Here is a 24,563-nt window from a genome sequence, read left to right as displayed (position 1 = left end):
TGCTTCTGTTTCCCACCTGATTTGTCTAAGGACCAAAATGCTCATATTGAAGACTTTGCTTCTCAAAAGCTCTCCATGGAAGGCCTGACTAAGGTCCTCCTTTTTTCCTGAGCACACCTATATTACATAAATTATCGCTAAGATTAGAAATCATGCCTGTGAATTATCCAGGGAACGTAGATTATCACGTAGATGGATTCTTACCTCGCAGGAATATGTGAGGACTACTGGTGGAATGGGGATCTCGTTTTAGCCCAGTCTCTATTTCTACCTCCATTACATCCATTAAAAACCAAAACAAAAACCAAGAGCCGTTCTTTTCATCAAAAACAGTCCACCGACTTTGGAGATGGAAGCTGGAGGATCAAGTGGGAGTAAGGCCAGCCTCAGTTACTCAAACATCTCATGACTTAAAATCTAAATAAAACTGAACAAACACAAAGGAAAGGGGGCTGGGATGTGTTCAGAGTTTTCCTGGCATGGATGAAGCTCAGGGCTTGGTCTCCAGGCACCTGTGACTTCTGCACCTGACAGGGAGAGGCAGAGGATCTGAAGTTCAAGATTATCCTCATTACAGCACGTTGGAGTTCGTCCTCATACATATGAGACCATGTCCCAAAATTTGAAAATCTAGAAAGGGCTGGCAATACGGCTCATTCGGTAAGGGCACCTGCAATCAAGTCTCTGAGCTGAGTCTGCTTTTTCTGCACGGTTGAAGAAGAGAACTGACTCCCTCAAGTTGTCTTCTGTTTGCTTTTTGGTTTTTTTTTTTTTTTTTTTGGATCAAAAACACCAGTCTTTATTGGCCTCATCTACTTGAGGGGGATGAACCAGGAGGAGTGGGTGGCACCAATACCGGGCGGCCATGCTTCACAGGCTTGTAGGTGATGGAGAACTCGCCCAGGTAGTGTCCGATCATCTCTGGTTTAATCTCCACCTGGTTGAAGGTCTTGCCGTTGTACACGCCCACCATGCTGCCGACCATCTCAGGCAGAATGATCATGTCCCTCAGGTGGGTCTTCACCACCTCAGGCTTCTCCATGGGCGGTGCCTCCTTCTTGGCCTTTCTCAAGCGCTTGAGCAGGGAGTGCTGCTTCCGCGGCAGGCCGCGGTTTAGGCGCCTTCTCTGGTGGGCACTGTACAACTGCATCAGCTGCTCATAGGACATGTCCAGCAGCTGGTTGAGGTCCACGCCATGATAGGTGAACTTGCGGAAGGTACGCTTCTTCTTCTGTTCCACTTCAGCCATCTCGGCGGGTGCCTGGAAAAGCTTTTTTGGTTTTTCTAGACAGGGTTTCTCTGTATAGCCTTGGCTGTCCTGGAACTTACTCTGTAGACCAGGCTGGCCTCCAACTTAGAAATCCACCTGCCTCTGCCTCCCAAGTGCTGGTGCTGGAATTAAAGGTGTACACCACCACCGCCCGGCTTTTCATGATGATGATGATGATGATTCTTCTTCTTCTTCTTTTCTTCCTCTTCCTCTTTTTCTTCTCCTTCTTCTTCTTCTTGTCAAGTTGTCTTCTGACTGCCACATTTTTGTACATTTACACAAATGCGTGTCAAATAAATGCAAAATATTTTTAAATCAGATGATAAACCACCGGAGTTTAGAAAGTGTCTTTATTAGGCCTCTCACTCTGCTTGACAGCACGTAACTTGGAATTTCCTACCACGAAAGCAACTTGTTTCCCACCGCCACCATAAAAAGTCTATTCATTTTCCAGGTAAAGCTATAAAAATATGTGCAAAACAAGCCTAACGAGATGGGGAGAAAAGAAAACACACGGAATGTTGTTCCAAACCAGTTGCCAGCCCAGGCTACAGAGCGAGCCACATGTCACTACAGACAGTGAGCTCCTTCCTGGCATTTCTGCATTGGTGATCTGGAGTTAGAAGAATCACTGAGGTTTAGTGAATAGTTGATTACTGATGACTGGGTCGTTATATCGCCTGCTGAGGCAAAAGAAAGACATCATCAAGAAAACACAGCAGTGTCAGGGATGTGTGTTGGGGGCTTGTGCAAGAGGAGGAACAGAACAGCTTCTTAGGATTCCTGAGGACTTCCTGGGGCGGTGGAGTTTCGCTCTGCTAGTTGTCTTCATGGTCATCACATCCCTCATAATCTATGAATTGAATGAAAACTCTAAGGGGGTTTCCAGCCCTTCACTGGGCAGTGTCATTGGCACCTACAACAATAGTGATCGATGTTTTTTCAAGCATTGCTGCTGGAGCAGATCAATGATCCAACCACCATCCTGAGAATTTAGAGATAAAGACGGTTACTAGAGTTTTGCTAAGATGCTTTTGCTAGTGGCCTTGACTTAGAAAATCTGGGGCGACAATTCAAAGTTCAGAAAGGCACATTCTTGATAATTGGGTGATGAATTTTTGGGGGTCAGGAACAAGAACACTGGCAGCCAAAATAGTATGAGCCTTTCTTGCTGAAGCTGGCCTGCTGATCAAGGTGATGATTAATTTCTTGTACCCATTTTTGCCCTCTGCTTCCTGATATGATTTAATAAAAATTGTTAAGATGTAGATGCACACTCTGAGGATTTGAAGTACAAATGACCGCTTTTTATATATAAAAGTTTACATCTGTGATTCTTTTAAGATTTTTTAATAAGATTACTTTTTAAAGATAATTCATAATTGATTCTCTTTGTAACTTCAAATTGCAGCCTGCCATAAAAGAACTGGCTGAGAAAAATACCTTGCTTGCTTACACTTTGCTAATCTATAAGAAGTTGCTTAGACACGAATATATGTGGGTTCTTGGGAGTAATTTACTTTTCACCTATAATACATAAAACATTTGTATTGGGAACATGCTGGCTTTTTTAAATGTATACTTATTGTAATCATCCACTGGAAGAAAAATAGGATGTAATCACATTGTAATTTATATTGCTTGAAAGATTTTGCTGGTATATATAAGCTGTGGGACAAAAAAAAAATAAGTTGTTGGAGCTTGTTGGAACCTTGCTTCATCCCCAAAGTGTGCGTGTGTGTGTCTGTGTGTGTCTGTGTGTGTCTGTGTGTGTGTTCCTTTCACCAGCCCCGGAGACTTGTTGCCAACCCCAGAGAATTGTTTTAGTCCCACAGAGAAAAGTCTGCTGAGTGATTAATTGCTGACTCCCCTACCCCCTCCTCAGTGTACCTGGTCTGTGAGTTTACTGCAATGATTTTAATTGTATCACATACATGTAAAATCTGTCATAATAATTTATAACTTTTAACATTTAAAAAAGGTTTTCTTTTTCATAGGGTCTTACTCTGTGTCCCTGGTTGTCCTGGAATTCACTAAGTAGAGCAGGCTGGCCTCAAACAGAGCTCCACCTGCCTCTGCCTCCTGAGTGCTGGGATGGCAGGTATGAGCTACCATTCCCTGCGGTTTCTTTTTAATCATGTGCTTGTGTCTGTGTGTGAGTATGTGCACATAAGTCCAGCTTCCCAGAGTCCAGAAGAGGGTATCTGAACCCCTGGATCTGGAGTTATAGTTGTGAGCAGGCTGGTGTGAATGCTGGGATCTGAATTCTGGTCCTCTCCAAGCATATCCTAAACTATCCCTGATACGCAATCATTACTATAGGTAGAACGAACGCTAAGGTACCCCTTAAGTGTCCTGCCCCAAGCACAGATGCTCTGTACTATCTGCCTGTACTTTTGAGTGTGGGCAGACTGGATGTCTATGGTGGCATAATCACTAATTGGGTGAGACAGCATCATATGACCAGGTCCTGGGGAAGATATTCCTGTGGTTTGACCTAAATTCCATGTCATATGCCACACATGAATAGGAAGGACCCTCCCATGCTGTGAGCACGCACACACAGGGAAAGACCCTGCATGCTGTGAGCACGCACACACAGGCTTTATCTTTGTTTTTTTTAAATTTAGCCATCACAGAACAAATGTGTGGAGGAGCTTATACTTCGATACAAGATATCAAAGGTATGGGGGGGGGGATATCTTACACTCCCCTGTTCTATTTCAAAGACTTATTAGGCCTGCCCCTTCATTTCTCCTACTTCCCCATACTATCACCTGCAGACAGAGCCTTCAGTCACAAGAAACCCCCAGGAGACACTAGAGGCCCTGCCTTAGAGGCAATGGCTATGCTTATCACCTTGATTTGATCTGCAATCAAAATACCACTCTATTCTGTAACTGTGTACAATGACTGTATATCAAGAAAAATTAAAATGTAGAACAAAACAGGGGCTTTTAAGAAGCCCTAACAGATGACTCCTAAATCCCAAAGGCATGATTAACAATGATCATAATAAAATCCCAAATTAATAACCATGGTGTGTGAATACTTCATATATCATCTCGTAATAAGGTAGGCATCCACCTTCATTTATTTTCAGATAGCCTATTTGTGGAATTTCTTTCCACATTGATCCATGGAACATCTCTGTCATCAATAGATCTCTTCATGTAGAGATGACTGATTCTGTGTGCCACTTCTACAATGTCTATTGGGATGCCAACCTATGCTTGATATGCACTTTAAAAGTAGTGTGTGCATGCGCAGTATGCAGAAGTCAATCTTAGGTACTGCTCCTCAGGAGCCACTCACTGTTGGGATCCAGGCTGACACAAGGCTGTCTCAGAGGCCCCACGAAAGGAGAAAGGGAATACCAATTCCATGTCTTTGCTGGGGGGCAGACTTAGCAAAGTCCAGTCTGGGACCAGGGCCTCCAAAGCGTTAAGATTTCAGTTTGTGAGAACCTGACTTTTCCTTCTGAAGAGACTGGAGTGTCAGTCCCAGGCTAGTGTGTGCTTGGTCTGTGGCACGCATGGAGTGTTCTGTGTTCCTCTTGCACAACACTGCTTGATTAGGCTCCTGCTGATTTTGTCCCACTGTATGATAGCTTTCTCTGTTTCACTTCCTGCAAAGTGTATAAGATGCTGTACTTCTTAATAAACTAGCTTAACCCAAGACATAGCATTATGCAAATCCGTCTGACCCCAACTTTCCTGTCTTCTTTATTTCTGGTCTCCTGGCCCCTCCTCTTAGGTGCCTGTCATTAAAGAACAGCTTGCTGGTCCAGATGCATCAACCTTGTTTGGAAATAAGTCTTTCACTCTTACTTGGAACTCATTGTTATGCTGGCTGGCCAGTAAGCTCTGGGAATTGGGATCTTTTAGTGCTGGATTCTAAGCCTGCACCACACCGATACATAGCTTTTTTATTTTTTATTTTTATTTTTTTATTTAAAATGTAGGTTCTGGGTATCAAACTCGGGTCCTCATGCTTACATGGCAAGAACTTTAGCTCAGTAGACTGGGGTCTCTCGCCAGCTGCAATAATAGCTGTTAGAGCCATCGCAAGGGCCCATTATCAGCTACATTCTCATAGATCCCTGCTGAGCACTAAACGAACATTTTCCCAGGAGCAAATAAGCATTTGCTGGCCATCCGCTGAACACCAGTCACTTATTTGTCACTATGGTATAAATGTTGTTAGCATGACCGTTCTATTAAGGAACTCCTTACTGTCTGTGAGCTGTGGTGGTGGTGTGTAGCGAGAAGAGTCGCTACTGGGTAGGCAGTTAGATGTGAGGTAATTATGGGAAAGTGTGGCTGTATCTTTGCATCACTCCCCACCCAGGGTCAGATGTCCCTTTGTGCAGTTGGTTTGTTCCTAAGACCACAGGGCACTTCCCTACTTACCCCCCTCCCCCAAAAGGCCTGTATGCTCAAGAGACCTTACTTCATTAAAATGATGTTTACACGGTGGTTTTGTCCTTCCGACCACCTGTTTAAAGCCTTGTATAGAGATCAATGGGAGGGATAAAATAACCAGAAAGAGAGAGAGCTGGTCCTCTATGATCTGCAAAGAGAAATGGGTCACCTTACCCACGAGGATGTTATCCACCATGTATTTAAAATGTCTTTAAAATCCACAACACTGAACACCCCATGGGCTGCTCCCAAACCTTCCTTCGGGGCATCCCACTCCAATCTCTTTGGTGTACACGCTTCACTTTGCCAAATAAACGTCTGCTTCAACTCTTCTATCTCCTGATTTCAATTCTCTATTTCGAAAAGGTAAGAGGCAAGAGGCACGCCCCTCCCCGCCAGAGTACATTCAAATTAGTGAAAAAAAAAGAAAAGACATAGTAACACCTGAGTTATATATACGTGAATAAAGGAAAGAGTGAGGGTGGGCTGGCAAGAGGGCACAGCCAAGCCTAGACGCCAAGCCTGACAACACATGCGATTCCGGGTTCCTCACGCTGTCCTGACTCCACACTTCGGTGTATGGTTGCTCCGGGCCTTGTGGGTGCTCGTGGACGCGAGAGGGAAGAGCTTTTGGACCCTGAGCATCCAGAGAGAACAGCAATTAAGAGAGTTCCCACTCTACGACAGACCCTACAACGGACGGACTTAGCGGCTCCAAATAGGACGCAGCCCGCGTGACGTCAGCAGCACGGGACTCTGGGCTCACGCCTGCGCACTCTGTTTCTCGCCGAGCTTCTGGGAGCTCCCGCCTTCCCGCCGTCCGTCACTTCCGGCTGACGCGACGCGTCGGTACGCCGTCACTTCCTGCCGCTACCGGTGTGGACGGTGAGTGGCGGCGGGCCGGTTCTCCGGCGCTCCCCTTCCCTCCTCCCTCCCTCCCTGTCCCTCCCTTGGCGGCCGCCGGTCGCGGGGACTCCCGACCCGGCCTCGGCGTGAGTGCGGGGGCCCTTAAGCTGCCAGAGGCGCCGCGGCAGAGGAGGACGACCGCGACCCTCGGTCCCCGCTCCGCGTCACCGCGCTCGCCGCCGCCATGGCCATGAGGCAGACGCCGCTCACTTGCTCGGGCCACACGCGGCCCGTGGTGGATTTGGCCTTCAGCGGCATCACGCCTTACGGCTACTTTCTGATCAGCGCTTGCAAAGGTGAGCTGAGCCCGCGACGGCCGCGGCTCCCGGGTGCCGAGGGGTGGGTGGGTCGTAGCTGCCAGTTAACATGACTGCGCTGCTGGAACCGCGGCTTCTCCTCGCCCCTGGCCAGGCTTTATTGTGTTTCTCCTCACCACCGTTTTTAGTGCTCCCCAGCACTGCGCCTTTCTACACACACAAACGACAGTGTGTTTCCCAAGGATTTACGGGAAGGAGAAATTAGGCCAGGCCGAGTGGAGTGCCTTTTAGGTCTTCTAATTCGTCTTATTGTATCAGCCTTTGTGGTGTGAGCCTCATTTTTTTTTTTTTGAGATGAAAATGTACGTTAGGTTTATATGATGCAAGGTTAAAACGTCTGCCTGGATCGTTTTGACACACGTCAGTGGCATCCAGCCTTACGGTTTTAAAAATGTCGTTATTCAGGTGTGCCTGTGTAGTGTCTGTTTTCATGCTTGTACATGTGTGAAGGGGTGCCCAAAGAGGTTAAAAGAAGGCGTCAGATTGTCCAGAGCTGGAGTTACAGGCGGTTGTCAGCCCCGGTGTGGGTGCTGGGAATCAGAATCAGGTCCCGTGGAAGAGCATTTGCCAGCTCTTTACAGTTGTTTTGTAATCTGAGTTTGCAAAGGTGAGGGAGGCCTCTTATTTTGTCCCAGGATTGTTTTTGCGTCCCAGGAAGAGTGACCACAATTCTTTTGTCCAGTCACTGGGACCAGACACACAGTGCTTAATGGGAGTAGGTGGGACCAGAAAGAACAACAGTTTTCCAGTTTTTTGCTCAGGCTTTCATACTATGTTGCATGCTTCTAAATCACACATGTCTTAAACTATTTTCTAGATGGCAAACCTATGCTCCGCCAGGGAGATACAGGAGACTGGATTGGAACATTTTTGGGTCATAAAGGTGCTGTTTGGGGTGCAACATTGAATAAGGATGCCACCAAAGCTGCAACTGCAGCTGCAGACTTCACGGCGTAAGTGTAACAAAAATGGCTAACTTTTTTCTGTTTGAATTCTGTGGTGACATTTCAGATTCTCCAATTTCACAGTTAGGCATAAAGTTCTGACTCAGGTGGTGCTATAGAGAATACATGGTGTTTGATCTCACCAAGATTCTGTCCTGGTTCTCTGAGCATCCTGTCTTCACTAAGTTCCCAGGCTTGAGATGTTTCAATGACTGACCCTCTCATTGAGACCAGAAGTCTTGGTGATATGCAGCTTGGATAATGGATATTGCTGATGTCCTTTACAGATATTTTTGTAAATTTAGTGCTATATACTGATGTCTCCAGATACTTTTTCACTCAGTTTTATTAACTGGCTCTAGATACATTTAAAACCAGGCCTCAAGCTTACTTTTTATTTCCTGTGGTTTTAAAGATCATTGTCTGAAAGATTCTTGGTTTTCCTTAGATCCTCATTGTCTTAGTTAGGTTTCATTATTGTGAAGGGACAGAATGACCTAGGTAAAGGTAACTCTTACAGATTTAATTGGGGCTGACTTACAGTTTCAGAGGTTCAGTTCATTATCATCATGGTGGGAAGCATGCCGGCATCCAGGCAGACATGGTGCTGGAAGAGTTCTATATATATTGGTCAGAAAGCAGCCAGGAGACTGTCTTTGGCAGGCAGCCAGGAGGAGGGTCTGGATCACATTGGCCAGACTTGAGTCTTCGAATACACACATGCACATGCACGTGCACACACAGTCACACACAGTCTTCCAACTACTGTAGTAATGAGTAAGTCACCTCAGATCAGTTCACTTTTTCTTTTGATACTGTCTGAGATGGACTAAACCGTTGCCATAATACACTTTACCTGTTTTTACTTTGGATTTTGTATATATTATCAAACTGAGTCTCTTTGCTCTTTTGAGGCATGTGCCATATTTTATATAATTTTTGATGTATTGTTACTAACCTGTGCTTTTAGTCACGCTTGTTTTTAAATCGATGAAGGTAACTTTTATTTACTCTTGTGCATGTGCACATCATGGTAGGGCGGGGTCAGAAGACAATTTTGGGGGTGTGGATTGAGAGATCTGATTATAGTTGTCAGGCTTGTGTGCCTAGAAAAGCACCCCACAGGCAGTGTGAGGGCTGTTGTATGAGATGGTAGACCAGAGCCTGCAGAGGGAGATGGCCTAGTGCTTGCTTGTTTAAAGGAATTCCACACTTTGGAGCAGTTGTAAATGTGTTGCAGTATTTGATTTGAGCAAATTAAAAACAAATGGTTGTTGGATGAGTGGCACCTGCCTCTTTAATCCCTTTAAGCACTTGGGAGGTAGAGGCAGGAAGATCTCAAGGTAGAGATCAGCTCCAAGCCAGGACTACATAGAGAGATCCTGCCAAAAGGAAATGAAACAGAACAAAAACAGAAATAAAGAACATAATTATTGAAGAAAGAGAATTGAGTAGAGATTAGCATTTGAAATGAGTTTGCAAAGAACTTTGAGGACACAGACTTGTGGAGCTGAAGAAAATGCACGGCCTGTCTGTGAGGGATGGGTCATAGTTAGAATCTGGGGTGGCTGGAATCAGAAATAAGAGGAGGTTGGGGCAGAGGGTTAAACTAGACTAGAAGAGACTGGAGTGGTTATAAGAGAAATAAGGTGACTTTATTTCTCTCAAGTGTGCTTTTACACATACATATACATATACATATACATATACATATACATATACATATACATATACGTATACATACCTCCAAGTATGCAATTAGGAGTTGTATCACCTGCTCCCGTTTCTTAGATCTGTAAATGTTACTTATCCTGCTCATGCAGGATGCTTCGCATTGCTCCTTTCTACCTCGCTTCTATTTGGAATCTCGGACTTTTTGTATGATAAGTTGTGTGTGCACACTCAGAGCCTTATGTACTTGGAGTGGGGAGATGGCTGGTTTGCTTTCATTTTATTTCTACTTATGTCTGTATTTGAGCAAATTTTTACTGTGTAATTAAGGCTAACCTAAGCTCAGACTCCTGCCTCAGCATTGTAAAGTGTAGGGATTATGCCCATTGCACCTAACCTTCTACATCTTGATTTAAGCTTTATATGATCTGTATCAAGGTCTAACATTGTAAAATTTTAAAGTTGTTAAATTTGGAGAAGTTCTTTATATTTTTGCTCTGGCCTGTGGCTAGATAAAAGGATGACTTGGTGAATTGAATTGGTTAAAATATTTTGCAGATTTGGTTAAAAAAAATTACAGCTCTAAGATAAAAGCTAGGCAAGGTTAACTTGTGAATCTTGCATGAATTATTCTTTTTCAGTGCCAAAGAAAATTAAGAGTTAAAAAGTCCTATGGCAGAATTGTCTTTTAGACTTTTGATAAATTAAGTATCCTAATAAATAGCACTATAGGAAAGGCATAATATACTTATAAATATTATGCATATGATTATTTTGTATTGATCAAACTTACCATTATTTAATTTTGTATTAATGTTACATAATATTTATTTATGTTTACATTTAGCAAAGTGTGGGATGCTGTCTCAGGAGATGAATTGATGACCTTGGCTCATAAGCACATTGTCAAGACTGTGGATTTCACACAGGTGTGAGAAAATGGAATTTGGGGTAGGGATGTAGTGGCACACTGCTTGCATCGCACAAACAAAGGCCCTGAATTTCGTTTGAGATCAAAGAAGTCTTACGGGGTAATTCCTGTGCTACAGGGAGGGAAGGAGGGGCAGCAGCAGAACAGCAGGCAGTTCTGTGCTGCAGTATAGCCAAGGGAAACTTGAGCTTGGCAATTCTCTAGGAAGTTCACGATCTATAGTTTACTACAGTTGTGTCTGCATTGGTAATTATATTTAATTAACTGTTAAAGTGGTTAATCTAACATTTTTCTTTTTTGTTTTCAGGATAGCAATTACCTGTTAACTGGGGGACAGGATAAACTGCTGCGCATATATGACTTGAACAAACCTGAAGCAGGTGAGTGCACCTTACCCATCACGTGTGGTCTTCCTTTTCCCTTTAGTTCTTTAAAGGACTAAAGAACTCTGAACATTTGAAAGTTAAAACAATCAGAAAGAAGCATCCATTACCTATTCTCCTTCATTGTTAAAATCTTTACTTTTGTCTAAATATATCCTGTCAGGCCTTTTCTTATTCTCTGCAGATTTCACTTAATATTGGCTTATTTTACTGCAGAGCTCATAGCCTTCCGACAGTGTAAAACATCACCATGGTATTGGTTTTTCATTTCATGGTGCTAGGTTCTGTAAAGATACTAGAGCAGTGTTGCTAGATTTAGAGTAGTGGTTGGTGTGGCCCCTGGAGGAGCGGATGCCGAGCCAGTGGTGTGCCTGGTGAGGGCTCTCAACTGTTTAGCTGTATTGGTTGTTCAAAAGAAACATTCTGTAGGTGAAGACAGGATTATTTGTGAATTACAAACTGATAATACATTTTAAGAAGTACGTTGTGATTAAGCAGTTACTCTGTATAGAGTTGTATTCTATTTGGAAAGGCATTTGTAATTATCACTACTGACTACATTATCTGCTGGGCATTTTTCTCTCTGCTTACTTTTTTGGTAGATTTATGCTGATGCATCAAAGTGATGTTGAACTTGTCTGACACGGAAAGGTATAGTTGAGGGTTTGGCTGGATGTTTTCATCTTCGCACATCTCTCACAGCTGTGCTTTGAAGGTGGTTTTTCCAGTGGATCAGCAGTTAGAAGGGATAGCAATTGATGGAGCTTTGACTGTTTGTAAGGCAGTATTAGTCACTCAGCTGAATGTTTCTACTTGATCCCCGTAGACTGTATGTAACAACTTCTGTTGCCCCACTTTAAAGATAAAGAAATGAAATTTCCTTCATGAGAATTGCTTATGCTGCTTTAAAATTTCCCTTTGTTTCCTCTACTTTCCTGTTGTATACATGTGTGCATGAGTGTGGGTCTCTTTGTTTGCTACCAGTAGTTATTACCAACAGTGACTTTGACAAAAGTCCTAGAGTTAAATTTAATGAGTATTAAATTTGTTCCTGGGCTCATGTTTTTATCCATTAGTAGTATGTTTGTCTTAGTGAGGGTATTACTGCTGTGAACAGACACCATAACCAAGGCAGGTTTTATAAGGACAACATTTAATTGGGGCTGGCTTACAGGTTCAGAGGTTCAGTCCATCGTCATCAAGGCTGGAACATGACAACATCCAGGCAGGCATGGTGCAGGAGGAGCTGAGAGGTCTGCATCATCTGAAGGCCTCTCAGAGAATACTGACTTCAGGCAGCTAGGATGAGGGTCTTAAAGCCCACACCCACAGTGACACACCTACTCCAACAGGGTCACACCTTCTAATAGTGCCATTCCCTGCACTAAGCATATACAATTACAGTGTTGTAACTTTCAATTGTTTTTGTATTGCTCAGTTTAGAAAGCCAAATATTTATTATTCATTTTAAATTGTTTCTTCTAAAGAACCTAAGGAAATTAGTGGTCACACTTCTGGTATTAAAAAGGCTCTGTGGTGCAGTGAAGATAAACAGATCCTGTCAGCTGATGATAAAACTGTTCGGTAAGTTCATTTCTCTTCATTAACTGAAAGTTTGAAAAGTATTTTACCTTGTGGTTTATAAATACTTTCAATAATCATGTAGGAAAATGTGTAACCAAGTTTAAGTCAATATAAGTCACAATGATGTGGAGTTACTGTTATTGTCATCACATGGAGTAGAATTCAGAAAGTCATTAAAGCTGCTGCTATATAGCTGTGCCCAGTGTAGTTATGGACAGGCTGAGGGGATTCATGGTGCCTTTGTTAAGAACTGGTATAGTTTGTGAAAAGATGCATAGCTATGAAATAAACCAAAACAACAGTTCAGATTAGATAGGCCAGAACTAGGTGTTTTATAACATCGTGTTGTTAAGGCATTGGGAAAATATAAAGTTAATTTCACCCACAGTCTAACAGGTTTTTATATTTCATTGAAACTCACAATTCCCTTTAATTTGTAATGAAAATTACAATTACAGTTAAATTACAATTGTGATCATTTCCTCATGGATTTCTGTATAGATAAAAGAAGCTTTTTTCTGGCTACTGAATAAATAATTTGCTTATGCACTCATTCATTTGTTCATTTATTTGCAGGCTCTGGGATCATGCCACAATGACAGAAGTGAAATCTCTAAATTTTAATATGTCTGTTAGCAGCATGGAATATATTCCTGAGGGAGAGATCTTGGTTATTACTTATGGACGATCTATTGCTTTTCATAGTGCAGTAAGGTATGTCCATCCAAGACATTTCTTCATTTATTTTGGTGGTAAAGAGAGGGAATTATAAAATTAAGGGGCTGGAGAGCTGGCTCAGCTGGCGTGCCTCTTGTGGAGAAGGTCCGTTCTCAGCACCATCAGGTAGCTCACGGTCACCTGTAACTCCAGCCTTGGTATCAGTGTCTCCACAGGCTCTACGTGTACATGCTCAGACACGTACACATACACATAAAACAATCTGGAAAAAACTTGGAAGGCTTGTACCAAAATGTTACATGATTCTTTTAAGGCAGATCCTTCCTTGTACTGTGTAACTAGACAGAAGGAAGTGTTCCCATGCCTTTATAATGCTCTCCTAGGTTGAGCACACTATAATCAGGTACTAGCCAAATTTCAGCACCCTAGGATTTTATTAGCACATTTTGTAGTCTGTTTTTTTATCAAAGGAGCCATTGGCATGATGTTGTATATTTCTTACTATGTAGAAATCACTGTGAAAATTGTTTTCTGTTTTCTAATTAAAAGTTTAGAGAGACAAGGCCTGGGGCTACAGCTCAGTGAGAGTGCTTGTCTCCCATGGATTGAGAACCTGGGTTTGCTTCCCTGGGAAGTAAAGGCAGTGAAGGAAGTAACGCAAGCCCACTCACTGTTCATGTATGCATGCATGTGCACACTTTGGTTTTTCCTTTTAATTATTAAGAGTATGGTACAGATAATCTTGGTTTTTAAATTAAAGATGATTTTATCCATTAAGACACCCTTAAAATATTTTTATTGGTTGTAGTGCATTAAACTGTAAGAGCTTACGTTTCAGTTTCCTGAGCACTGTAGCTGATATTGTGGTACATCTTTGTTCTCAGTACTGGAATCCTGTAAGTACAGTGTTAAGTTCAGCTGTAGAACTGACTGTACAGTTCTTAGCTGTGGTGCTTAGAGGGTTTCTGTCAAGATTAGACCACATTCCCCTCTGACAGCAGTCTTACGATACGGTCTTGGAGAATATTTGTGTTCAGCTTCATTGAACATAGGAGACAAAAACAGTGACATGGGAGTTCTAGAACATGTAGGGAGCTCATATAAACACAGGGAACGTTATTGTGGGATACTTTTATCCAGACTGTGAGATTGTACAACCATAACTGCTCATTTCTGGACCATGTGTTCCTGCTATAGACTGCTGCCTCAGATCTTATTTAGTAGCAACCAGCCTTTTGAATATTTGAAAAACCGGGGCCTAGTCTGTAATGCTAGATACAGCACAGCTAACTTTAGAGTCTTTGTGTGTTTGGTTTTTTTCAAAGACAGGGTTTTTCTGTGTATCCTTGGCTGTCGTGAAACTCTCTGTGTAGACCAGGCTGGCCTTGAACTCAGATTTACCTGTCTCTGCCTCCTGAGTGCTAGGTGAGATTAAAGCTATATGCCATCATGCCTGACTATTTATATGTGGTACGTGTTGGTTGATGGTCTATGTTGAAGTAGTTTTAGGATTGAACTGAAAAAAGGCTGGTAAGGAAACTATAGGTGATTTTTTTTTCTTTTTTGGGGGGTTAGTTGTGCATTGATAAATACAGCTTTATTATAATGCAATTACTTAATCTCAGTTATTGCTGTGAAGAGACACCATGGCCAGGGCAACTTATAAAAGGAAGCATTTAATTGGGAGCTTGCTTACATTTTCAGAGCATAAGTCCATGGCCATCATAGCAGGAGGCAGGCAGGTGTGGCATCAGAACAGTAGCTGAGAGCTTCTGTCTGATCCAGAAGCAGGAGATGGACAGCGCTAACCAGACTGGATCTGCCATGGGTTCTTGAAACCTCAGTCCACCCCCGAGATACATCCTAATCGTTCAAACATCCTAAACCTTTTCAAAATAGTTTGTTAACTGGGGACCAAGCAAAAGACTGCAGGCTTCATCCTCATTCAAACCTTCACCCTCTAGTTACAAACAGCTGGTGATAATGGGAGCCTGAACCCAAGCCGTGAACCCGGAACAATTGAGAAAACATTTAACATCCCTTTGTATTACAGTAATTCCTACTGTAAAATGTCACTTTAGCTTTGTGTTTTTATTCACCTTTTTCAGTGTTGAGCCTTGATCCTGGGCTTTTATATGCTAGGCAGATGCCTGTGTCCTCAACTTTTGATTTTTTATTTATTTATTTTTTTAAAAAGCAGGGCTTAAATGGTGCCCTTTATCATGTATCTCTGGCTGGGTTCTCTTTCCTTAGTCTCTTGAGTACTGGTATGCAGATGTGTGCCACTGCTTGGCCTGTGTGACCCTTTTGTATTTACTAAAATAATCCATATTTGTAGAAAAAATAGTGAATTTTTTCAAAAGAAAAATAAACTAATCTGGCATTGTCACTGCTCTAAGTGGGTGGGACTTGGGAGAATGGAGCTGACTAAGGAGGCCGACTAAAGTCTCACGCAGTCGCCGACTTTATTCAGAGCACCAGACAGTATGTATAGTCTTAGGATAAAGAAAGGTCATCTGAGTAAAGTTCTCTTTGAGTTCAAACTGTACAGTCACGGGGATAGTTTAAACATGTAGTTGAATAACAGCAAGCAATAATGAGTAGTCTGAGGTAACGGCATTCCTATCCACTGCACCTGGGAGGAGTACAAAACACATTCCAAGAACAGTTCCATGGTTTAAAGAAACTGAAGTCATGAGACTCTAGTTTTCTTGGAGAATTCTCACAAGCATGCAGAATTCTCACAGAACTCATTCCTGGTCCGTGTTCCAGCATATCTGTAAACCTGACCCCAGTGAACAGCTAGGGTGAGGAAGCTCTTGAGGTGAAGGCCTTCTGGACTCCATACCGATTCTGTCTCAAAAACAATCAAAGGTCCCTAATTTGGTATATCAACCAAGACACTCTTGTCCAGAAAGTGTCTCCTGCTCAGAATATGGAGTTCCCACTGCTAAATGTCTTCCTGAGATGAAGTCTACTTGGATGTAACAATCTTTGGAACTTTTTTCTCGTTAGCTTTTTTTTTTAATCCATTTACACTTAACTGAGTCTATATTTATTGTACGTTGGATTTCAGAATTCCGGAATAATTTTAATGTGGCTAGATAGTTACTTACACAGTGTTAAAATTTTTGTAGACATTTATGTTTTTGTGGTTTTTTCCTTTGTAGTCTGGAGCCAATTAAATCCTTTGAAGCTCCTGCGACCATCAATTCTGCATCTCTTCATCCTGAGAAGGAGTTTCTTGTTGCGGGTGGAGAAGACTTTAAACTGTATAAGTACGACTATAACAGTGGAGAGGAGTTAGGTGAGCCCTTCTCTCCCTTAACCAGCAGTCCCTCCCCCTGTGCGTGTCAGCCCTGAAAGACTGTCGGAAAGCACAGACATTTACACTGTGATTCATAACAGTAGCAAAATGACAGTTACGAAGTAGTAGCAAAAATAATTTTATGGTTGGTGGAGGTGACTACACCACCACAACCGTGTCAATGGGTTATAGCATTAGGAAGGTTGAGAACCACTGCCTTAAATAATTTACTGTCAAAATATTATGAGTGCCTTAGGTATTAACTTACGATGTGCTGAGAGAAAGTTTTCAAGCTAACTAAAACTCAAAACTCATACATTCAAAACCAAAGCTGTTTTATCCATTTTGGATAGAAATATAGACCCTCAGACAAAATATACTGAATTCATTTCCTCTTAATTGAGTTTTATCTTTACACTGATATTCTGTAGTTTACTGAGTTTTGATGCTTTATTGGGATGGAATATTTGTATTTCAAAATCAAATATGAAACATATGCAAGGATATTTTGTTCTTTCTAAGGAGAGAATGGGTACAAAATCCTGTTCCACCTGGCCTTCTTTCTTCAGGGAATTCCCAAGAGTCTTGAGAATGGTCGGGGATCACTGGTTTATCGAGGGTTTAGAAAAAGTATACATAAGGTTATAATATATAACATTATTTACTATATATAATTTTTATTTTAATCTATATTTTATACTTAAAATTAATTTGTAAAACTAAAAAAATATAGTAATATGTAAAATATTAAAATAGTTATACATTGATATATATATAATATCTTATTAGTTTATTTTTTAGAATTTTGCTATTTCCATAAGTTTCATAGTTCTTAAGTAGTAGAATGGCTGATGTATGATTAATTTGAAGCAAACACATCCTAACTTTATGTTGTGTGTGATAGTATATGCTAGATAGGTCAAAGTGCCAGACTTTTATGCTTTCTTAACAAGTTCAACTCTGTTTTGCTTTGAGTTTGAAAATCTCTTTTTCTGTCTATAAACTGGTACTTTGTTTTCTTACCTGCATCTAAGTATGCTGGTTTTCTACTCAAAAAACTAACCTAACTGGATTTATACACAAATAACAGGAAGCAGCTTTGTTTTGTTTCTTGGGAAAAACTGGTGGACTGGGGTTGTCAGTTGTAGAATGTTTCAGTCTGGGTGTGGCTGGGCGGGGTGGAGCAGGTGCAGCATTGCCGACCCCGGCTGTGTGTTCAGAGGAGAGAGATGGGTAGGTGTTGGATTTTGGATGCAGCTGTTGTCGTCTCAGTCTCTATCTGTTCGTGGAACTTGGAGTTGTGGGTGAGGGCTGACCCAGGAGGTTTGTGTATGGTAGACAAGTATTCCATCCTAGTCCCTCTCTTCAGACCCTTTGATTCTCTGGCTAGTCAGAGAGGGAGGATAAGCGGATGAGGCGTAAGATTATCTATGGGAGATCTGTAAGTAAGAGTCTTCCTACAGTAGAAAAACCTTCTGATGTACATGTTCCTCATTAAAATGTAAGGGCAACATTGAGCCTGTGTCTCAGCATTGTGGTGGAATTAGGAAGCCTGGATAGTCTGGTTAGGGAATCAGGGATAGAGTCTGTAAAAGAGCTCCATCTGGTGGTTCTCTGTAGACATGGGCGGAACTGGTTCCTCTAAGTTCCTCTAAAAGCAGGACAGAAACTGGGATGGAGTTCACATACTTGAGCTCTAGTCTGTAGAATTTAGTCTGTCTTGACAGCTTCTCAATTCGCAGTGGGATATGAAACCTCATTTTCTGTTTTTGAAAGACAGTCTGTGTTGGGACATGGTCAAAGAGTGATGCATAGTGAATAATACCTTAGGGAAGCATGAGAAAGGCTGCAGGAAACAAGGCAAAGGGCCTTTTCCCTCAGTTACATTTTGTTCCCTGGATTGTTCTTAGACTTGATTTTGTTCCTCTGGTGTTAAACATTTACATTCAATTTACAAGACATGCTTATTCTTGTTGGATGTCAGAGCATAGAGATATGCTGAGTGCTGACTTCAGTGCCCTGAATCTGGATATCGTTTGTGCTTGCCCAGATATAACCTATAGTATGTGCCAGGCAATTGTGTTTAAATCGGTCGGTCCTGAGCAAACTCCGGGAAAGGGCTGCTCTGTTAATGCTTAGTATGTGCTGTGCTTATTGGTCTTTATTTACATGTTTTCTGATCATGTTTTTCTGGACTCAAACCTTTCTTGGATCATTGCTTTCTTTGTTACATTCACGTATAAAAGTCCTGCACGGAAGCTGCAGCCATGTTGTCCACAGCATCAGGGTAGTCCATCCCATTCTTTCGGGTCTCTCTTAAGATCTGCACGGATTAGTGAAAGTGGACAAGTCTGCCTCTGACAGACTGGATGGAAAGGGCTAGTTCTAGGGCAGTGATAGGGGTGATCTCCCCAGCAGTCTAGACAGCGTGTTTTTAGTGCATCAGTATTTACCCTAGTAGCTATCCGTTTATCTAGATCTGATAACTCTGCTCTCCACTGTTTTCAGAATCCTACAAAGGTCACTTTGGTCCCATTCACTGTGTGAGATTCAGTCCTGATGGTGAACTCTATGCCAGTGGTTCTGAAGATGGAACATTGAGATTGTGGCAAACTGTGGTAGGAAAGACCTATGGGCTGTGGAAATGTGTGCTTCCTGGTAAGGACGCCTCTTGAAAGTTATCAAATTATGATATTATGATTATTATAATAATTATGATTATTATTAGTCATGATTCTAACTGAGCAATGTCCTTTGTGTGATGAATGACCTGAACTCAAAAGTTAGTACAGAGGAGCCAGGGAGATGGCCCAGTGGCTTCAAGAGCATGCATACAACAATAAAAATAAAGCTTGTTAGAAAAGGCAGGATGAAGAATTCATAAGTGTCTGTCCAGTTGTTTATAGTATTACTTGATCCTTACCATTGAATACCTGGTTTTGGTTTAAAAAACAAACAAACAAACCCAAATACTTATTAATAATCCCAGAATGGCTGTTGTACTAAAAGTGACTTTGAGATGTCTCTTTAGAATCCCCGTGACTGTTAAGTGTGCTGTGTGAGTTGTGGGAGCCTGTCCCGCTCCATAGTCAGTCACTTCTGCTTTTCTCTTCACAGAGGAAGACAGTGGGGAGCTGGCAAAGCCAAAGATCGGATTTCCAGAAACAGCAGAAGAAGAGCTGGGTAAATACAAATTAATTAACTTTTCTAAGAGTCCTGGGTATGTATAAATTCAGTGTATGAGCATTTTGGTCCATGGCGAAAGAAATGTAGTAAGTGTGACCACATTTGAAATAGGTTATAGGAAGCTTAAGTGAGAGTGGGTAAGCGTTAGCTCCAGAGTGCAGGCCTCCCTCCTGTGCGTGTGGGCGTGGCTGATGGGCTCCTCGCATACACTCAGGGACGGGTTTCAAAGCTCCCTAGATGCTTTAGAGCCATGAAGTGAAGTAGAGCGCTTCCTGTACAAGTAACGTTTATGTGGGCGGAGACCTCAGGATGGGCTGGGTGCCTGGTGAGGTTCTGAGGATGCACTGTTAATGGTGGACAAGAGGGCTCAGCAGACAGCAGAAGAGAATCAGGGGAACCAGCATGAAGAATGTCACTGTCCACCCTGAGGAATAAGGGCAAAATGAGACGAGAGAAGGCCGGCCAGCCAGCACATGGTTTGCACTGTTAGAACCTTAAGAGTTTGAGAGTTCTAGGAGAATGAGAACCTTTGATGTATGTGGAGGGCTAGATGGAAATGTAGGAACTGCTGTGGTATATAGTATAGTGTGGAGAGAGAGTTAGACTAGGGACAGTAGACTCTCGGTTAGGAGACGCCAAGACAGAGGAAGGGGGACTGTCTTAGATGCGTAGTGCTTAGATTGGAAGATGGGGTGGTGCTCATCTTGTAACTTGGGTAGTAAGAAAGGAAGAGTTAATCAGAGACTCTGAGGTTAACCCCCTGCTTTTGATACTGTTAGAGACTGCCCCTCAGAAGCAGTGTTTAATGGTTATGGTTTTGAACTGCATGGCTTTAAATACTAGTATTTGATTACTAAAGGAGAGGACAGGACCCACAAAAGCATGATGTAATTAAATGGTGATTGGGTAGTTGGAATCATTCAACGCTTATCCTGAAGGGAGAGGGATGGGGCCTAAACAGGTGTGAAGACAAGGAGTAAATGTCTGAGCTTGGGTGTTTGGTGGCCTGAGTCCTGGGATAATGCCGTGTTCAGTAGCTGTCTGTTTTCTCCTCCTCACCACAGCATTTTTGAAAAGACCTTATGTCATTTCTTCCTTGTGCAGAAATGTAGATTTCCTTCTTCCCTTTATTAAATTGACTATGGTTTTGTCTTTTCAATGCAGAAGAAATTGCTTCAGAGAATTCAGATTCCATCTATTCATCAACTCCTGAAGTTAAGGCCTGAGCATCAAACATGTGCCGCAGATACCGGATAGTTCCTGGACTAAACAAGCAGAGACAAGCATCAGCCTTCAGAGTTACTCTCTGCCTGTGGCACAGAGGGCAGAAAATACTGGGCCATATGAATTAGCTCCAGTGCACGAACAACTACTCGGTGTTGCCTGTGAGTGAAAATAACTGAGTGTATGCGGTGCAGGCAGGAGGATTTGTTCACATAGTGCACAGCCTGCTGTCTGGAGTGAAAAGCCAGCTTACAATTTCCATTTTACACCGAAATTTCTTGTAGCTGTTTATGTTATGGAGAAGAAAAATATATTGGCCTATTTTTCTGACTTTTCCCTTAAAAAAGAATGCCTTTTTTTTTTTTTTTTGCTTAGTTGTGAAGAAGAGGAAATACATGATAAAGTAGCTGGTTTGATCTCTTTCATTGTACACTGATTGCTTCTGAACATCTAATATTTTTTAGTTATCTAAATAAAATGCCTCTAAAACAATAATTTTCTGTTTCTTTGGGAAATTCTGCTAATTTGAATATTAAAACTAAATATTCAAATATTAAAACTAAATATTCAAAGTTTTCTATATCATACACAGCCAGCAATACCAAAAGACAGGTTGGTTACAGAGTCTGAACTAAACATTTCCTAATTTTAAAATTTAATTATTTAAACTTGAGATTTTCATGTCTTTTGCTGGGTGTTCTTTTATATCCTTCCAGATGGATAGAGTTGCTTTTCTAGTTTCTTTAAATATGCATGGTAGTTACTACAAAAGAAAAGCAATTAGGAAGAGCAGGTAAATAAGTTGAAATCCAAGTTCTGAAAAACTACTGTACGTAGTCAAACATCTCCTTGGTTGTACAATAGCCACATAATTTTATGAAACCTGGTTAATCATTAACTTGCAGTATTCATGATGTATCAGACTTTATCACATTTAAATTTGGGTCATTTGAAAAGCCAACCTTTAATAAATTGGATCAGTTGAATAAATTTGTAGTTTCTTTACTGTTTTATAATATGAAGAGATTAAATTAGTAATTTGGAAATGCAGATGAACAGCTTGTATTAATTTGCTTTCTTGTAATTTATCTTTTGAGTGACCTTTAGTACTTTGATCAGAAAAAAGTTTTAACTGGTTGTCACAACCAGAATTCGGCACTATGACAGTGCTTGGGAGAGCCAAGCCTGTCACAGACATTGATGAGCCTCTGGCGGTGGTGTCCCTGTGTCCATGTTTAACATGCTTGCTTCTCTGCTTTGTAGCAGTATTGTTCATGTATCAAGATTAGACTGAGAGTCTGACCCTAAATAAAATTGAATGCATCTTTTGTAACAGAAGTCGCTTGGATTCATGAAATTGATAAATTTAGGGCATTTCTTCTTTTGTGCCATTGGTTTCCTTTTGCTGCAGCAAGTTTGTAGCCTGAATCAGCATGCTTATTAACAGATCACAGTGTCCTGAGTCTCACTGGAATAAAGTCCAGGTGCTGGCACAGCTGCATTCTGTCTGCAGTCACCAAGAGAAACTTCCTCTGTCCTCAGCTGCTAGAGGTCATTGCAGCACTCGTCTTTCTTCAGCTAAACTGGTTTCTCAGCTTCTTTAGTGACTGATGCTACCTCAAATTCAGGTGCTCACGTGAGAAGGCTTGGATGACCCTTCATGTATGTTTGATTCCTACATGTGGCTGTGTCTTGGGACTCCTAGATCTGTTCCTGGCCTCCCTTCTGTTAGTCCCTCCTCAAGCTGCCCATGGTTCTTGGATGTCACAGTTGGCCATCTCCTGTCTCTGCCTGGTTCTCAGCCTTACAATCTACACTGTAGGAAAGGGTTTAGAATTTGAACCAGGAGGGTGGGGCACTTGGTTTGGGCGCTGGTAGATTCCTCGACGGTGTGCCAGTTTTCTCATCGCCTGCTGAAACTTTCAGTGGGACTGGGCTGAAACTTCAAAGAGAAAAGTGAGGACTGGAGAGCCAGCCTAGTCAGTAAAGGGTGTGCTCTGCAGGTACGAGCATCAGAGTTTGCTTCCCCAGCACACGTACAAAGTTGTACATGGTACTGCATACATGTGCGCTTCTGAACATGCCCAGGCCACACGCAATAGCTACATATTAGGATACAGGATTGCTTGGTCATTGTGTCTAGGGTAACTACAGGTTTTTGTCTTGAGACATGAGTATTTTGGCTCTGCATGATGTTGGCATTCTTAGTGTTCTAGTGGGTTTCAGATAAACTCCAGGTTTGTAGTGCCTGTTCTAAGTTTTGCAAGGTTAAGTGAAAATAACAGTGGTATTATGAATATCATCTAGACACATCCAAAATATTTAGAAGTAGCTATGTGTTGACCAGACTAGATGGTTGCTCTGTAGGGGAATAAACAGGCTTCTATCTAGCTGAGTAATTGTGTGTCTGGCACTACCATTAATAACTTCCGTTTATCATGTCCTTAGGTATCTATAAACCGTACGACTTTGCATGCAAACACATTTTGATCACCCAGTTTTACAAGTAGACCGTTATGTCCTAGAACCTTCTAATCACTAAGTAGAATTGAAATATGAATGGTTTGAGTTCATTAGAGCCCTATACCAGATTGCCGCTTAATTATCAAATTTTGGGTCTGGGTATATGTACATCTCTGGCAGGACTCTCCTGAGATGAAAATGCTTTCATACTTCTGAAAATACTAGAGCAATTGATTCACTAGACACACTTGTGGTTCAGACTTTTAGCCCAGCAGAGGTGATTCTATGTGAGTGCAGATAATGGTGGCTAGCCCCCTGTGCTGTGAACCAAGGGGAATTCAGAGAAACCAGGCTGAAACAAATCACCGAATCTCAACCTTAGAGAGCCAAGAAACTGTCAGGACCCTCTCTTACAGATAAGGAAAATGAAGTTCATAAAGGCCAGTAATATGTCCTAGGTGACATATTCAATTAATCACAGAACTAAATTCAAAATGAACTAAATTCAAAGACATCTTTTCAGGGCTGAAGAGAGAACTCAGCAGTTGTTAGTACTTATGCTTTTTAAGACTTAAGCATGGTTCCCAGCTTATGACTAACTCTTGGTCCAGAGGGTCCTGGCTTGGCCTTTTCAGGTACCTGTACACATGGGCTATGCATACATACATGTGTATACACAAAAATGAAAATAACCATATATTTTTTAAAATGAAACCAAGCCTTTTATTGAATGTGGCATCCGCCTTAATCCTAGCAGTGGGGAGTCTGGGCAGGAAATTGAACAAAGCAATCTCTGGGCCAGCCGTGATCACAGCCTAATTTCTGTCTAAAAAAAACAAAACGAAAAGGCTTGAGAGATGGCTCAGCGGTTAAGAGCACTGACTGCTCTTCCAGAGATCCTGAGTTCAATTTTCAGCAACCACTTGATGGCTCACAACCATGTGTAATGGGAACTGATACCCTCTTCTGATATGTCTGAAGACAGCTACAGTGTACTCGTATACTCATATATATTAAATAAATCTTTAAAGTACAAAAACAAAACAAAAACGAGAAACCAGATCTTCCCAAGCTAATGTCCTGGCTTCTCTTTCATTGAATCCAGACTAGAAATCACAACGTGTTCTAGATCCTAGACTGCTTTGGCTGTTACCTGAGGGCTCTGGAACACCGCCCACAATTCGGGTCCAAGGCTGCATTGCTCTGCCCATGCAAGGAATCCAGTTCTGCCACTCACACGATCTTACAGCTAAACTCCCTAAGGCTCTTTCTGTC

At 41.9% G+C, this 24,563-nt stretch overlaps 1 protein-coding gene and 1 pseudogene across 1 annotated transcript; one reads left to right on the top strand and one right to left on the bottom strand.

Annotated features, from left to right (window-relative positions):
- Nucleotides 1–812: 812 nt before the first annotated feature.
- LOC114632528 lies at nucleotides 813–1,249 on the bottom strand (annotated as a pseudogene).
- Nucleotides 1,250–6,516: 5,267 nt separating this feature from the next.
- Nucleotides 6,517–22,163, top strand: Strap (serine/threonine kinase receptor associated protein). Its single transcript, XM_028781032.1, has 10 exons — nucleotides 6,517–6,896; nucleotides 7,735–7,870; nucleotides 10,380–10,461; nucleotides 10,771–10,843; nucleotides 12,334–12,430; nucleotides 13,007–13,144; nucleotides 16,279–16,415; nucleotides 18,924–19,073; nucleotides 19,533–19,598; nucleotides 20,766–22,163. The coding sequence occupies exons 1-10, from the start codon at nucleotides 6,785–6,787 to the stop codon at nucleotides 20,825–20,827; spliced, it is 1,053 nt and encodes a 350-aa protein (XP_028636865.1). The 5' UTR covers nucleotides 6,517–6,784; the 3' UTR covers nucleotides 20,828–22,163.
- Nucleotides 22,164–24,563: the final 2,400 nt, after the last annotated feature.

The sequence above is a fragment of the Grammomys surdaster genome, unplaced genomic scaffold, assembly GCF_004785775.1.
Source record: "Grammomys surdaster isolate TR1022 unplaced genomic scaffold, NIH_TR_1.0 373, whole genome shotgun sequence".
NCBI classification, from domain to species: domain Eukaryota; kingdom Metazoa; phylum Chordata; class Mammalia; order Rodentia; family Muridae; genus Grammomys; species Grammomys surdaster.
The sequence above is the reverse complement of the archived record's forward strand: the minus strand, read 5'-3'. Positions and strand labels throughout refer to the sequence as shown.